Genomic DNA, 16,762 nt, shown 5'->3' with positions numbered 1-16,762 from the left:
TTAGCAAAATGATATGGAAGGATCCCTTGATTAATGGTATCAAAAGCCCTTCAGGCCATCAGAAAAACCAAATGGTCAAATAAAATTTCCTTTGCTATTTTCCAAGGTCAGCCATTCATTAGGGAAGCTACTGCTCTTTCAACTAGAAATCTGATTGGAAAGCAATAGCAATAACAATAGCACTTAGACTTATATACCATTTCACAGTACTTTATAACTCTCTCTAAGTGGTTTACAGAGTCAGCATATTGTCCCCAACTATCTGGGTCCTCATTTTACCGACTTCTGAAGGATGGAAGGCTGAGTCAAGGACATTTTTTTTAAAAAAAAAAAACAGATTTATTTTAGACTGCCTGGATTTGGGACGTCACCATTCTGGATCAGTTTTTATAAAAATGGAATGATGCAACTTGAATGATATTTATGCCCCAAAGTGCAGAGTGAATGACAGAGGATGTGAGAAGCTGAGCTGTTTCTTATGAGCCTTTGTTTTAGGTTTCCCATGTTTCCATTCCTGCTACTTTTATTTCTGTTCAATCAATTTACTGACTGATTTGCCCACTATCAAGCTACTTACTCAGCTCACTGGTCTGGAATGTTCACAGATACCATCCGTATTTAAGGTTCTACATCAGAGATGAAAAATTGGTGTCCCTTCAAAAATAGTTAAACTAGAACTCCCAGCCTTTTTCACCACCGACTATGTGGTTGAGGATTGCTGGTCTAATGTTTCAGTAATTGCTGAAAGACCACTGTTTGCTCATTCCTTTGCTGCATGTTTTCATATTTCCACACCATACATTTGTCCTGGCTTTTTGCAGGATATTGCTTGCCTTTTAGCTGTCATATCTTTGCTGCTATTTCATCCCAGATGTAGCCAAAGATGCGAACAAAATATAAGATGTATGATCTTTAGATTCCAGGTATAAATTGTATGCAGGGGATTATTTCATTCTGGTTAACTAAAGCTAACCAAAATGCTTTAGTTCTTGGATCTTTTTAAAATAATTTGCTTTTTTCCATGTTGGCTACCATTTCCTGCTTTTATCAAGAACAGCTGCTTTTAAGCCATAATATACTTGAATTCTGTAGAATAGCTTTTAGACTATGAAAAAAAAACCCAGATAATATGGTGTGAGTGAAAAAAACAAATTAAGCAATATGTCATAAACAAACATTTTTTTAATGAAGCAGCAGGAAGAGAGGAAATGTTATTTTGAGTGAGCTGAATATTATGTCAGGATGCTCGAAATAAAATTGTTTCTTTTGAAATGGCTCTGAGCAGCCTAATAGCTAGACAGATATTACAATGTTAAAATTGGGACTAATTGGTTATCAGGACTGCAAGTTGGACCAGGTCGATATATTACCCATTCTATTTACACATGAGCATATTACCCTATATATTTCAAGAAGACTGGCTACAACATAATAATAGATCCATTTTTGTAGGCATCGAGTGGGCTTTTCCTCAGTTTTTGCCTTTTTTGCAAACATTACTTAATAATAGAGAAGAAGTATGCTTCTCCTTTTATCTAAAAGATCTGATTACAGTATAAGCCAGAACCTCGCTGCATTCTGTGGAGCCTTTGGCACTAATTCCATCAACCAGGAGAATTTACAAAACCCAGAGGGAATGGTCATAAGTCAAGCAGGTTGAAACAGCTTTTAAATATTGACTTCTACTGTAGAACATTTGGACCAGACAGATAAACATGGAGATCTGTAATGGAACTATTTATGCAATAATAAGGTATGAATCATTCCAGAAGAATGAAGTGGTGGGATTCAGCTGGTTCGCACCAGTTTGGCAGAACCAGTAGCTAATTTTTTGTTGCCCAGACCCAGAACGGACTTCCGGAAGCAGCATCTACATAGAGAACCAGTTGTTCACATATTTGAATCCCACCACTGTTTCATTTTGAGTATGTGTGCATGGGGGGGTACATTTTGAAACTATTGGGCTTTTAAGTATATTGTTTCAAGCAACCAAAATAGGCTTCTTGGACTCAGCTGCAAAACTAGTCCTGCATAAAATAGTCCAGAAGAAATCACTACTAAGGCATGTGGTGCCTCAAGATAGTGTTGAAAGTCTTGGTCTAAGATTGAGGAGATCCAAGTTCTAGTTCCATTGTCATCCACAGAAGCACATTGGGTGACTTTGGGCCTGTCACTCTCTCAACCCAACATGATCAAATGGTAAGAAGGCAGAGTTCCTGAACAAAATAGGGGAGTACAGATGTGACAAATACAATAAATAAATAAATAAGTGTTCTGATGTAGGAGAAGAGCAAGCAGAGGTGGGAAGTGGAGTTAAACAACTTTATTTTTGGTGTATATCTTTTTATTTAGTATATAAAATATAAAATACAAAGAAAAAATAAAAATAGGGGATTAAGGAAAGGAAAAGGAAAGGGGAAGAGAAAGTGTGAGATACAAGGGAAAAGGGAAAAAAAGTCTTGACTTCTGACTCTTGTTAGCACAGTACAAAGTAAAAACACTCTAATCTCAACTTTTTGTTTTTACACATTATTATATAACTAGCCATTTCTATAACAAAGCTATCTAATCGACAAAACCAAATTCAAAAATACATTTTTTTCATCACAAGCACAAAATCCAGAAGTGGTATCCAAATGAAAAGCATACACAAGTATATTCTCCTCTTCAAATGGGATAATTAATTTAACCATTGCTACTTTACCTTGCTGTGGAAATAGTATATGTTTCTATTTGCCCCTAATAACCTTTGTAGACTATCACCATTTCTATTAACAAAATTAACTGTATACTTTCTCAAATTCTTTGACCTTATTGGAAAAAGTACTTTTTTCCCCACACACACCCTTTTTTTAAAAAAGAAAAATGCTAAACTTTCTTTAAGTACTTTTCTAAAATCAAAACTTTCTAATACTTTCCCCCTCTTGGCTTCTTAACATACAGGCTTTGAATTTCAATATTGAATTTAGCTCTCGCCCTCCAGGGTTGGAGTTAAACAACTTTAGAGTTGTTATGTTCCCAAACAGTCCAAGTCCAACCCCTCTTGAATTCCTTTGGCCCTTATCAGGCGCCAATATAGTATTGAACTTTAGTTGACTAGATTCTTCAGGAATACATTTCTTGAACTTCATCGTAATATGTGATCCTGATCCCTTGTGCCTGGCATTAGTCTACATTACTATAATCTGTCAGGATGATACATATCATGAAAACATTCATGTTCCTCAATAATTCAATGACATACAAGTATCTTTAGTACAAGTCGCAAACTACCACATTAAATATTTCCTCTCTTTTCCCCTTAATATTTACAATCTCATGTTTAAACTAATACAATTCTTATTATATCAATTAAATAAAAATAACATTCTTACATTTATCAATAATTTTTAGCTTATACATATCCTGGTTATTTTAATATTCAGTCTATATAGACAATCAATGTCCTAATTAGTTTTTCCCAATTTTTAATTTCCCATCAATATTTAAATTTAACACTTAATATTTATAATTTCTAGTCGCCATTTTTTTGGAAAGACTAACAAATCGTCTCTATTTTTCCATCTTGACATAGTTGTCCTGAAATGTTAATCTTCCCTTTCGTCTGTTCTTCATGATCCTCAGGTTTCTTCTGGTTTATATAGAACGTCTTTTCCATTTTCCGTGTTGTCAGTTCCTTTTCTGGGATTTCCGTTAACTGTGTTTGTTGATCAGTTGAATCTTCTATCATAGTATTTGATTGTTCCACTTCTTCTATTATATTCTGTGTAGTTGATTCTTTAGTTGTAATCAAAGTTTGGATTCGTATATCTAGGTTGACATCTTGTTCTTTTCTGTAGCTTCTTATTTCATCAGAAACTGTAAGAATAGTTTCATAAATTGCTTTCAACATAAAGAGAATCTGTTCCTGATCTTCATCCATGTTCTCTTAGTGGTGTGTTAAATTAAAAGCTTTACAATCAGAGAATGAAAATAATTTTGTCACTGAGTACAGAACACAGCTGATATGTGCCAAGGTTGCAAAAGTCTTATCTATAGTCTGGGCTTTAAGCCAAGTCTCTTTTAGAGAATAACAAGTTGTAATATCAGGTTTAGCCACAAGATGTCCCTCATACTGTTTAAGATTTTTTTAAGTCCAAAATTTTTATAATCCTTTTTCCAATTTTACTTCTTTTTTGTAAGTAAAAACACAAATCTTTAATAAGAATAAGAAATCTTTTACTCCTCAAATTTTAGAAAGATAGAAATCCAGTTAGAATCAGGTTATTCTTTCAGCGTTTTAAACTCCCCTCGATAGTCAGTCACCGCTGTTTTTAGAGGGTTAGATAGAATTTCTCTTCCCTCTCTACATTTGAAAGAAAACATTCATGTTCATGTATTAAAAATATAGAACATATGCATGAAAATAAGCCAACAATATAATAAAAATATGATACTATTATTAGATTATTTTATCCCACTTTTATTATTTTTATAAATAATTCAAGGTGGCAAACATACTCCTTCTCCTATCTTCTCCACAACAACAACTCTGTGAGGTGGGTTGGGATGAGAGAGAATGACTGGCCCAGCTAGTCACCTAGTCCTAACTAGATTTCATGCCTAAGGAGGGACTAAAACTCACAGTCTCCTGTGTTTTAATTAATTTAAACTTATATGCTGTCTACCTTTCAGTGGCTCTGGGTGGTTTACCAGAATAAAGCAAAGAAATTATAATAAAACCAATAAAAGATTGCAAGCAAGATGAAGCGAGTGATCTCCCTCTGCCTTTCCAAAGGCCTAGGTGTAAAGCAGTAACATTGAGCAAGATGGCATAATTTCAGTCCACAATTGATCCCCAGAATAGCTCAGTTTTTAGCATCTTCAGACTAGGACAGTGATGGCAAACCTATGAGACCCATTTCAAAGGTGAACACCATGAAGTTTCAGGTAACATGCCTATGTTCACTAGCCCCAACATCAATAATTCTAAAAAGGGTGCTCCTCACATCTAATTTTTGGAGGCCATATGAGAATGGTTGTGCTCTTGTGTAGCCTCCGAATCTGAGGTGGCCCTTTTTGAGTGGTAGTGGAGGCCCTAGGGCGGTAGTGGCGAACCTCTGGCACACATGCCAGAGGCGGCACTCAGAGCCCTCTCTGTGGGCACACGTGCTGTCTCCCCAGCCCTGCCTCACCCCACAACCCCCTCCTCACCAGCAGCCCCCCAGAGAGGAGTCGCCCTTGAATGCGGCCCATGCAGAGCAGCACAGCCAAGCACATGGAGCCAGGCAGCAGGGACAACACTCTGCCCTCGCACTCCATTGTGCACAGAAGATGCTGCAGGGTGTGGGCGGAGGGCATGGCCACCATGGTGCTGCTGGGCCACCTGGGCGATCTGCGGCGGGTCGTGTAGGCGGGTGGAGCGGGGACAGAGCAGGCTGGGGGCAGGAGCGGAATCGGTGGGACAGGCGGTGCGGGGGCGGTTTTTGGGCACTTGGTCTCTAAAAGGTTCACCGTCACTGTCCTAGGGTGAAGTTGAGGCCTGGGCCTCTACTTCAGTCCAGGCTCAGCACTGCCACTAAATAGATGGGGGGGGGGGAAGAGAGAACTGTTTGTGTTTCATTTAGGTGTGTGTGTGTGTGTGTGTGTGTGTGTATGTGTGTGTGTTTGTGTATGCTTGACATAGCAAGCCCAAAAGGTTCGCCATCATTAGAGTAGATAGTCTGAAAAGAAATCAAAGGAGGGCAATTCCATGGGAGACATTTTCACAGCAGCAATACTACTATTGAATAGCAGCACCCCTGTACTTCAGTCCTCTCCATGTCCATCAAACTGAGGTATTACCAGCAGCTTCTGCAGGACAGAGGCATTGGGCAGGACAATATCAGGTAGAGAGTGTGGTCCTCAGAGTATGTATCTAGGTGGTAGTAATAGTAGTAAAGTTGGAAGGGACCTTGGAGGTCATCTAGTCTAACCCCCTGCTCAGGCAGGAAACCCTACACCATTTCAGACAAATGGCTGTCCAGTCTCTTCTTAAAAACTTCCATTGTTGGGGCATTTACTGCTTCTGGAGGCAGGCTGTTCCACTGATTAATTGTTCTAACTGTCAGGAAGTTTCTCCTTAGTTCTAGGTTGCGTCTCTCCTTGATTAGTTTCCACCCGTTGCTTCTTGTCTTGCCTTCAGGTGCTTTGGAAAATAGCTTAATTCCCTCTTCTTTATGGCAGCCCCTGAGATATTGGAATACTGCTATCATTTCCCCCCTTGTCCTTCTCTTCGTTAAACTAGACATACCCAATTCTCGCAACCGTTCCTTATATGTTTTAGCCTCCAGTCCCCTAATCATCTTTGTTGCTCTTCTCTGGACTCTTTCTAGAGTCTCAACATCTTTTTTACATCGTGGTGACCAAAACTGGATGCAGTATTCCAAATGTGGCCTTACCAAGGCATTGAAGAGTGGTATTAATACTTCACGTGATCTTGATTCTATCCCTCTGTTAATGCAGCCTAGCACTGTGTTGGCCTTTTTGGCAGCTGCAGCACAAGCCAGGCAAGTTTGTAGCATTGGAGTAATATGCTCTTGGTCTTGTATACCGACTAACAGACAAGCTGCTGCATTCTGGCCCATTTGGACTTCCAGATGGTTTTCAAAGGCTGCCACAGGTTGTTGAACATGTTGCAGTAATTTAACCAGGTCAGGATGAAGGCATGCGTTAGTGAATTAAACTGTATATAAGGGGTAAAGGCATATAAGCTAGTGCACAACTAGTAAACTAGTTAAAGCTGAACAAAGGCCCCTGGGGCCATAGCTTTCACCCTGCCCTGGCTGTAAACATAATCTTGAGTCCAAGAGGACCCCTAAATTATGGACTTGCTTCCTCAGGAATTGTATTTCTCTATCCAGTGACAACACTGGGGTCAAGAGAGAACCTCAAACAAAACAGCAGCAGCTCTGTCTTGTTTGCCTATTCAGTCCCACACTGACCCTACCAGCCTCTGGAAACCAGGACAAAATATTAATGGCATTTCCAGCCCAGTATTGGTAGCAGCATGAGGCTGGATATCACAAGATATTGATAATATTGCACCTTCAACCAGTGGATTATATCTTTGTATAGATTTTAAAAAGCAAAGGGTAGAAAACCAATGGTTTAACCCTGCAATGTCCCACACAGCTGTAGCCAGTAGGCCACCCCCTTTGTCTGTGGTAGCCATTATTTTTATTTTATTTATTAAATTTGTTTGTCATCTTTCTCATCATGAATGGAGTGGAGAGAGCCTTTCCTAACTTGCTACCTTTCAAATGTGTTGGATGACAACTCCCAGAATTACCAGCCAATTGTGAAGGTACACTGTTTTCAAATTAGAAATATGCTAAGTTCTGAATATAATTGATGACTCAATTCCATCTGAGGGTAGGAGGTTGGTATAAACCAGGTGATGATCTGGCCTGCCAAATGGCAACATTGGCCTAAAAGGGATGGAGGAAGAAAACGGAAACTTTTATGCCAAACTTGGGTTTAATTGACAAAAACTCAACAAACAGCGCCTGCTACAGTGCAACACAATGCCAGAACAGATTATTATGATTGTCCAAAGTAACAAGTATCTGAATTTCAGTTTACTATACACCAAAGTATCTGAATTTCAGTTTACTGTACACCAAAGTATACTGAAAATTACCTTGTGTTGAATTGGTGCAAATGACATTGCAATGTTTGCAAGATAATCTGTAACGACCTCTTTATTTTAAAAAAAATCATCCAGACATTATGCTGTAGAAGAATCCATTCTTATTCAAACTTCTACTATAAAAATGGGACATGTTAAACCAAATGCCATGTATGTATGTATGTATGTATGTATGTATGTATAATGCAATTGTTTATAATTCCAGCTTTGTTTTGTTTTTGCAATCACCAGATGGTCAAAATGTCTTTGTGAATTGCCTTTGTAATTTGAATTTCAGGAAATAAGTATCACAAATGAGTATCATTTTTTTCAGACAGAATTTTTAAAAAGCACATTCTCTCCACTATTCTTCATTCAGTCCTTGCCATCAGAACAAAATTGATTTCTTGTAGGCATTATAACAGAAACAGGCTCTGTGGAGAAAATAATCCAGTGCCCCAGGGAAGCCAATTCATCCAACAACAAAGCGCATGCTGTACACTGAGAGGCTGTTGTTTTTCTTATTTTACAATGGGTGGGAGGTATATCACCATACATAATACATGTTCTTGTGAAATCTAACATGATTAACAGTTCATTTATGTGTACATAAATTTTAGTGAGTCCGTGTTGCATGTTCCTAAGAATATTTTATTCTGAGCCTGAGTTTAAAGCCTGAGTACAAACAATACAAGTGTCCATGGTAGCTCACCCCACTGTTTCAAAGTCCCTGACCCAAACAAACAGCTTCATTCTCTGGCAGAGTTATCACCCTGTTCTTAAACTTCCAGCATCAAAGATTAAAAAAGACCTGAGAGCCATTTAATCTAATCTCATTCATAGATATAGAATGCTATTATCAGTATCACAGAGTATACTTGTAGCACTCTCTTAGTCCATATTTCATATTTGATTGCTGGCTAATCTCTTAAACACACTGCCAAAAATGTACAAAGCATTCCCCTCAAGTAGCTCCCTACCTATCACTCTTGTGGTCACCTTGGCCTCAGTGTGGTATGACCATTGCTATTATAGATCTTTTTACAATAGATTAATTATGGCACAGACTTATTTTTGGAACAATAACTAATAACTATATGGAACCTTGGTTGAGCCATCTGTCAATTCTAGGGTTTTTAAATCCCATGTTTTGAAAAATAATCTTTACATTTAAACGATTATAGCAATTATACTTTGATTGGAAGCCACTACTGCAAGAACTATCTTAAGTAATATTGAAAGTGATAAAAGAATCGGTAGGTTTCTCTTGATGACTCAGCTGTTCTGCCTCATTCCATGTCTGAACTGGGATGTGACAGCAGGTAGAAGCTCCTGTATGTACAGGCTCATTGACATCCATTACCTCTGTCAAGTCTGCCTCCAAAGTACTAACTGTGTGGGTCACCTGTGCTACATGAACTTTGTTGGTTACTCTTTTATGCAGAAGGCAACTGAAGATCTTCTTGAATCCCTTCCGGAAATGCTTCGATACCAGGGCATAGACAATAGGATTGACACAGGAATTGGCATAGGAGATTAGGTGAGACAGGACCCTGAGCACAAAGGTAACATTGTTGAGGGGAAAATAGCCAAACCAAAAACAAAGGATGACCAAATGATGGGGAAGCCAACAAAGGCAGAAGAGAACAGTCACAATAATGATCATCCGAGTGACTTTGCGTTTACCTTTCTTAGAATCAGACATGATTTTCATGGGATCCACAGATGTCCAGAGATAGCGTATGGTCCTTAAATAGGTGAAGCTGAGAATCAACACTGGGATGACATAGCTGAAGATAAATGTGCAGAGATCCATAATCTTGCGCTGTGACATTTCCCAGATGGGATGGCAGACAGTAATGTTGGCAATCTGATACTCCTGGAAGTAGCTGACATACGGTCCAGAGAAGATGAATGAAAGACCCCAGATGAAGCAAATTGCTGTGACAGCATTCCTAGGTGTTCTTAGTTCTCTCGAATGCAAAGGATACCTTATAGCCAAATACCTAGGTAGACAAAAGGAAAGCAAGAAAAAGCTACAATATTGAGGTATGCCAATAGGTGAAAGAAATTCAGAGTTAGTAGGCTGCAACTACTTAGATGAGTACAATAGTATTCTGTGAGTAAAGAGCCATGGCTGCAGAGCATTCCTCCTGGGTACTGAAAGATATTCATGTTAGGAGAGATAGTAGCCACATGTATTGAAAAGCAAAGAGTATTAGGGCAAAAAGAAAGGAGGAGGAGACAACTGGGAAGGGTATGGAAGCCTCTGGAGTATATTTCTTTGCCATGCTAGTCTAAAACCTTATTGGTTTTATACTGACATTTCAGGTGTGCTCCCTTTTGCTGTGCTGTATACAAAACAAGTCACAAGTCACCATCTCACAAAGTGAAAAGGATTTTAATCATTTCTTCAAGTTGGGATCAGGGGAAGCTCTGTCTAGCTAAGTTGCCAATGTTTGGTGATGCAATGTTTTGCAAAGGTTTGGTCCAGTCATTGAGAATTAAGCTAAAAAGCATTACACATTCTCCTCCCAACATAGACATACTGTAGATATAGACATTTTCAAGTATACATACATACATACATACATATGTATGTACGTACATACGTACATATTGCAAACAAACTTTATTTTTAATAAAGCTACATAATATCATTTTCCTTTATACAGTACATATTCAGTGTCATTTTTATATACGTTGGATCAACATTCTGTACAATATATGCACTATGTACATTTGATATCTAACCCACAATAGCCTTATGTATATTTCCAATTTTTGTTTCTATTGTCTATCCAAGTATACCATTTTTCCCAAACTGTGTAAAATTCCGACTCATCTTTTTGTTTTAATTCTAAAGTGAGTTTGTCCATTTCGGCACATTCATATATTTTCTGAATAATCAAAATCCCTCTGGTGGTATATTGCATTCCTTCCAGTATTGCACGAACACAATTCTTGCCGCAGTTAAAATATGTAAAATCAGATATCTTATTTTCTTATCAAATTTCTTTTTAAGTATTCCCAGGAGAAATGTTTCCAGGTTTAATTCGATTTGACATTTTGTTAAGTCTTGTAGCCACTCTTGTATCTTGGTCCAATATTTTTTCGCTTCAGGCCACAACCACCAAGCATGAAAGAAGGTACCTTGACGATAGTTACATTTCCAACATTTTGGGCTTTGGTTCGGATACATTTTGGCCAATCTTGCAAGGGCTAGGTGCCAACGGTATAGCATTTTATATTGATTTTCCTTATATACAGCGGATTTTGTTATTTTGTAATTTTTATTCCAAATTCTTTCCCAATCTTCTAATTCTATATTGTGCCCTATGTTTTTTGCCCATGCAATCATCGGTTCTTTCACTATCTCCTGTACTCTATCAAATTCTAATAAATAGTTATATATTTTGGATATTAATTTTCCCTCAGGGCCTAACAATAGTTTGTCTAATTGTTTTAGTTCCATATCAATTCCATATTCTTCCGCATCTTTCTTATATCTAGATTGCAATTGTAAGTATGGCCACCAATCAACAGTTATTCCCTGTTCTTTTAATAACTTTGAGCTTCCCCTCTTTATCTAAAATTTCCGAGTATCTGGGCATTTTGCTTATATCCAACATGTTAGGGTGGATCATTGCCTCCATGGTAGATAGCCAGCAAGGAATTTTCCTATAGTGTTTTTTCCTTATATCCTCCCAGGTTCGTAACAATGCATCTCTTATTTTATGTCTATAAAAATATGAGTGTATCCTATTTCCTTTATCCCACATGAAGGCATGCCACCCCTTCTGTAAATCGTGCCCTTCCAATGTTGATTCTTCTTTTCTTTAAGTTAACCCAATCTTTTATCCAGACCAGAGTTGCTGCTTTGTAATAAATTTCCCATGACAGGAGTCCAAAGCCACCTCTACTTCTGTTGTCTTGGAGAAAGAGTAATTTTATCCTCGCCTTCTTTCCTAACCAAATGTATTTTGTAATAATTTTATTAAGTTCTCCAAAAAATTTCTTATCTAATGATATGGGAATTGTCTGAAATAAGTATAATAATTTGGGTAAGATATTCATTTTGATAGTCGCGATCCTACCTAAAAGCGATAGCTGTAACCTCCCCCACTTTTCCAAATCCTTCTTTATTTGTTGGACTAATACCATATAATTATCCTCCTTTAAGGAGAAACATCTCACAGTCAACCATATCCCTAAGTATTTAAATTTTTTTTACAATTTGTAAATCCATTTCCTTTTCTAATTCTTTTTTCTGATTTGTTGTTAAGTTTTTAACTATCATTTTGGTTTTCCTTTTGTTGATTTTAAGTCCAGATATTTCCCCGTATTTTTCTATTTCTTGTATTAGAATGGGACTGGATTCCAAAGATTCTTCAATGATAAATACCATATCGTCTGCGAAGGCCTGTGCTTTGTATTCTTCTCTTTTAATTTTCGTTCCCTTTATTTCTTGGTTTGCTCTAATTCTAATTTAAAAGTATTTCTAGTGTTAGGATAAAGAGAAGGGCATCCCTGACATATTCCCTTGGTTATTTGAAATGTGTTGGTGGTGTCCCCATTTACTATAACCTTAGCTTTCTGCTTCTTATATATTGCCGCTATCATATTTTCAAATTTACTTCCCAATTCCATAAGTTTAATTTGCCTAATCATGAATTGCCAATTTAGATTATCAAAGGCCTTTTGAGCATCCAGAAAAACAAGGGCCGCTTGTTTCTCTGGGTGGGCTTCATAATACTCCAATATGTCTACTATTATTCTATTATTATTATAAGTATAGTTTTTAATATACAGTATTTGGTAGGGAGTTTTGGTTGAAAAGGCTCTCGGCATTAAAAAGAAAAATGGGTAATATGCTAACTTCCTATCAACAGCCCACGACCAAGAAACCAAAAGTCACAGCATCTCGTTAATTGAGTTCATTGTTAGGAAAAGAGGTTATAGAATCTTAGAAAGTGGATAAATTAGATAACCATATGTTAGCACATACATTGAAATGGAAACTCTTGAGATTTGTTTGAATTTCTGTATTACAAAATTCCTAACGACAACCTGACAACCTTTCTCGAGACAGAAAGCTGAATCTGGCTTTCCTATGGGCTTTGCTTGTCAGAAGGTCGCAAAAGGAGAGCACATGACCCCGGACACTGCAACGGTCATAAATATGAGTCAGTTTCCAAGCATCTGAATTTTGATCATGTGACCATGGGGATGCTGCAATGTTGTAAGTGTGAAAAACAGTTATATCAGTTATAAGTTATTTTCAGTGCCATTGTAACTTGGAAAGGTCATTAAATGAACTGCTGTTAGCCAAGGACTAGGTGTGTACGTGTGTGTGTGTATAATATCTTGCTACCCGACAAAACGTATTTGTACACAAATTCATATATCCTAGTACTATTAGCACTGGCCGAGTACCATGGTACAGAACTATTGTGTTCTAGAAAAGAAAGTCCAAAGATCTGAAGGATACCAGAACTGAAGGATGCCAGGAATGAGAAAACCTACATAGCTGCAGAAACAGCTTGCACTGCCTTCTCCCAGGGTTTTTAATTCTCCAATCTAATCTAAAGTTCTGGGATTTCTTAGTGATCTTCTATCAAAGTAATAAAAATATGCAACATTACTTAGTCTGTTTGTTTTTTAGATTAGCAAGATAGGCTAGGTGCTGCAACCAGCTGTGACTTCCATTATATATATAAAATTATGCTTTCTATTCCATGTGGAGTAGAAACCGCTCAAACTTCCTTAGATATATATATATATAAAACTTCTTGACATTTCTTTTCCTTGCCTTCCTTATTTGGCAAGCATTAGTGTACCCTGCCTAATGTTTGGAAATGTTAGAATTAGTGTACTGGTCCACATACTGGAAAATTGGTAAATGTAAAAGGCTGTTGGAATAATCACTTGTACACCACTGTATGTGTGTTTTAAAAATATTCGATATTTGATTTGGAATAATTGTTTGAATTAACTCTCCGTTCTTTAAAAAAAAAACAGTTTTCCAATTATGTTGAAACACAGGCTGTATGCATGTGTTTTCTTCATCTTGAAATCATCTTGACATAATGCATATCCAGAGATATTATATTCACATGAGAATGTAAAACTCATAACAGTATATAAAAGTATTAGGAAACAACCACAAGTATAAGCAGCATCAGAAGCAGTTGAAGAATAATGCAAAGTATGGTTTGTCTTCTGTTGCAGACTAACTTGTGTTCTGTTTAGCAATGTATGTTCTGGTTTAGTGATATGGAATGCATGTTATTCTTTAAAAAGAATAAAAAGAATGCATGTTATTCTTTAAAAAGAGCACACTATGATCCTATATCATATTATTAATTTTATATTCTATTATATTAAATGTCTAAGATGCAGCAGTAAAAAAAATCTAAATAATTTATAGAACTTTTTTCAATTTTCATGGGAATATTTTTTAACAATTTGTGTGTAATTTACACATAAAATAATAAATATATATCACCAGACAGCTAGGATTCGCTGAGGTTTCATCAGATTAAGGTTGCCAAATTTCATTTGAAAAAAATCAAGACAGCTGCTAGATGGTAGATAGCAATACAGATACCAATAAAGTCTTTGCATCCAGATCTGATAATTTGTGACAAACAATGACTTGTCCTCATAAAATGTAGAGTTGCATTGAGTAAAAAGAATATGCTCTTTTTCTTTAATGTTAGAATCAAACCCCACTCATCAAAGCAGGAAGGAAATCTGAAAGCAGAATGAAGTTTCTGAATAACAAATCCCTTACTGGAATAAAAACTGCCTGTGGAGGTTACCTGTACCTACATATCTAAGTTATACCCCAATAAAGTCAAGTGGGACAGAAGCCTAGGAGATGCTACACATTTCATTGTTTATAAAGTCTCTGAAAGTTGGATGTAACTGAACATATGAATAAGAGAGAGAGAGAGCACTATATTTTTCATCAGTTTCCCCACTCAATAGAGGCAGAGGTAAAGGTACTCTGTAAATGCTTTGAATTAATGTCTGTAATTTATTTCATCTATTCCATCAGCAAGAAACTGCCTAGAAGGTCACACTATATTGCAAGATTTTACACTAGATGACTATTAGAATATCATATTTCTGCATAAATGCAGAAAAATAAATTTAAATGTAATAGTTAAACTGTTGGGTGCTGTTGATATCGTAACTCTACCAATGCACCTGACATTTTGCAAATTAGAGATACCCCTTCCAAACAAAAATATTGCTTTTGTATAAGAGAGGCACAACATTACGATGTTCCAATAGCCGTCTAGTGCAAAACCTTGCAATATAGTATGGCTGTCCACTTAAACTCATTTAAATTTAAACTTATTTTAAACTGAGTTTTTCAAGAGATGCATGTTCTCCCTGCAAGTTATGAGACAAAGCGGGGGAGGTGTTCAGGGAGACTGGAAAGTTATTATTGTTTGAAAGTTAAAATCGTATAGTAGTTTCCAAAACTACACCATGACTTTCAAAATCTAGCCTCCACAGCCCTTCTGCTTACTCACCTGTCTAAGGATACAGTTGTGAGAGTGAAACTGCTGGCATACATGGTCAGATAGATGAAGAAATGCACTGCTTTACACATGAAGGGGCCAAAGATCCAATCATCCAGGCTATAGATGGTGGCCTGGAAAGGCACGCAGAAGACAATGAAGCAGAGGTCAGCCACACCTAGATTGAGGATGAAGAGGTTGGTGGTATTGGTCACTTGCCCGTTCCTCAGCAGCACTGCAAGGACTAGAGAGTTGCCCACCGTGCCTATTAGGAAAATCAAAGAGTATACCAAGGGAATGATTACAGAGATCAGCTGCCAAGTGTTGCTCTCACTAACCCCCGAAGAGTTTAACAGGGTCAGTGTTCTGTTCATCTTGGAAGCAAAGTGTCCTCTGGTAGGGAAGAAACGGGAGTCAAGATCCTTTCGCTCCCTGGATTTGCCAGAAATGCTCAGATCACTGACAACTGCAGATTGCTTTCAGTCAAAACTTCTTGGGAAAAAAAATAACAATTTTCTTCTTAGCGGATATTTTCTGCTACTTTTCCATTTATAATCCTGCAGATCAGAGGAACTTCCATTCATTGATGCCAGATCTCTGTCTGCCATCACATACTGTGAAAGCTGTACTTTTTCTTGAAAGCGGATTTCCACTTTGTGCAGTGCTGAAACGCTTTTTTGGTTTTCTGCCGTGTCTCTCACAGAAAACCATTCACTGGCAGCCACTCTCGTAGGTGTGCAAGCTGAGACTAAACTTCATGCCAGTCATGCTCACTGCCCGTTTTATATTCCCCTCCGAGCCTGTTATATTCAGCCTGTGCTGAATCCTCCTTCATCATATTCATGGGGACAACTAATATATTCAAGACATCCCCTTGTTTCCAGGGAGACAAACAGTCAAAATAAAAGTAATGGTGTCTATGGAAATACAGCCCCCTCCTCACATACACATACACACACACACACACACACACACACACACACACACACACACACACACACACACAGTCTCTCTGACCATTTAGGTAGTTGCCCATGTGTTTTAGCTGGAAGGTTTCAGGAAGTTTCCACTGAGAACTTAAAATGCAGTTGGATGAACAGCACAGTCTGGTAAGTCAGAAAAAGAACCTCTTGTGCTGCAAGTTCTCGTCCAAAACATTTCAAACACCTACTGGGAATGTGATAGTACATTCACTGACAGCTGCCATATAGGGCCAATGTAAATGTTTTACATACTGTTTTCCTCCGATTCTGACAAATGTTATCTCTGAAAATGTGCCTGCACTAACATCAGCAACCAGGAGCAAGGAATGTATATATGCTCAGGACGCTGGGTCTGGAGTTCAGAGTTTGAGGAAGGGGCAGGGCCAGTGGAGTAGGCTCAATGGGGAGGGATTCATAAATTGGCTTGTTTGGCTTTGGCTTAGAGGAATGTGTGAACCTGGCCAGTATGATTTGCAAACCATAGTCGATTGTGGATGTTGACTACGGCAAAGAGTTGACTGGAATATAGTTCAGGAGCAGGGAAGCGAGGCGGAAGCAATGAGGGCAGGATTTAGAAGGCAATAGATCTGTATCAG

General features: G+C 37.7%; 1 protein-coding gene across 1 annotated transcript; it reads right to left on the bottom strand.

Moving 5' to 3' along the window:
* Positions 1–7,490: 7,490 nt before the first annotated feature.
* Positions 7,491–15,959, bottom strand: GALR2 (galanin receptor 2). The gene is made up of 2 exons (XM_039328050.1): positions 15,196–15,959; positions 7,491–9,654 (listed from the first exon to the last, which is right to left on the bottom strand). Exons 1-2 carry the CDS (start codon positions 15,555–15,557, stop codon positions 8,874–8,876), a joined length of 1,143 nt encoding a protein of 380 aa, XP_039183984.1. The 5' UTR covers positions 15,558–15,959; the 3' UTR covers positions 7,491–8,873.
* Between the last annotated feature and the right edge of the window lie 803 nt (positions 15,960–16,762).

This window comes from Crotalus tigris, unplaced genomic scaffold, assembly GCF_016545835.1.
Source record: "Crotalus tigris isolate CLP2741 ecotype Arizona unplaced genomic scaffold, ASM1654583v1 scf7180000024370.6872682, whole genome shotgun sequence".
NCBI lineage: Eukaryota > Metazoa > Chordata > Lepidosauria > Squamata > Viperidae > Crotalus > Crotalus tigris.
The sequence above is the reverse complement of the archived record's forward strand: the minus strand, read 5'-3'. Positions and strand labels throughout refer to the sequence as shown.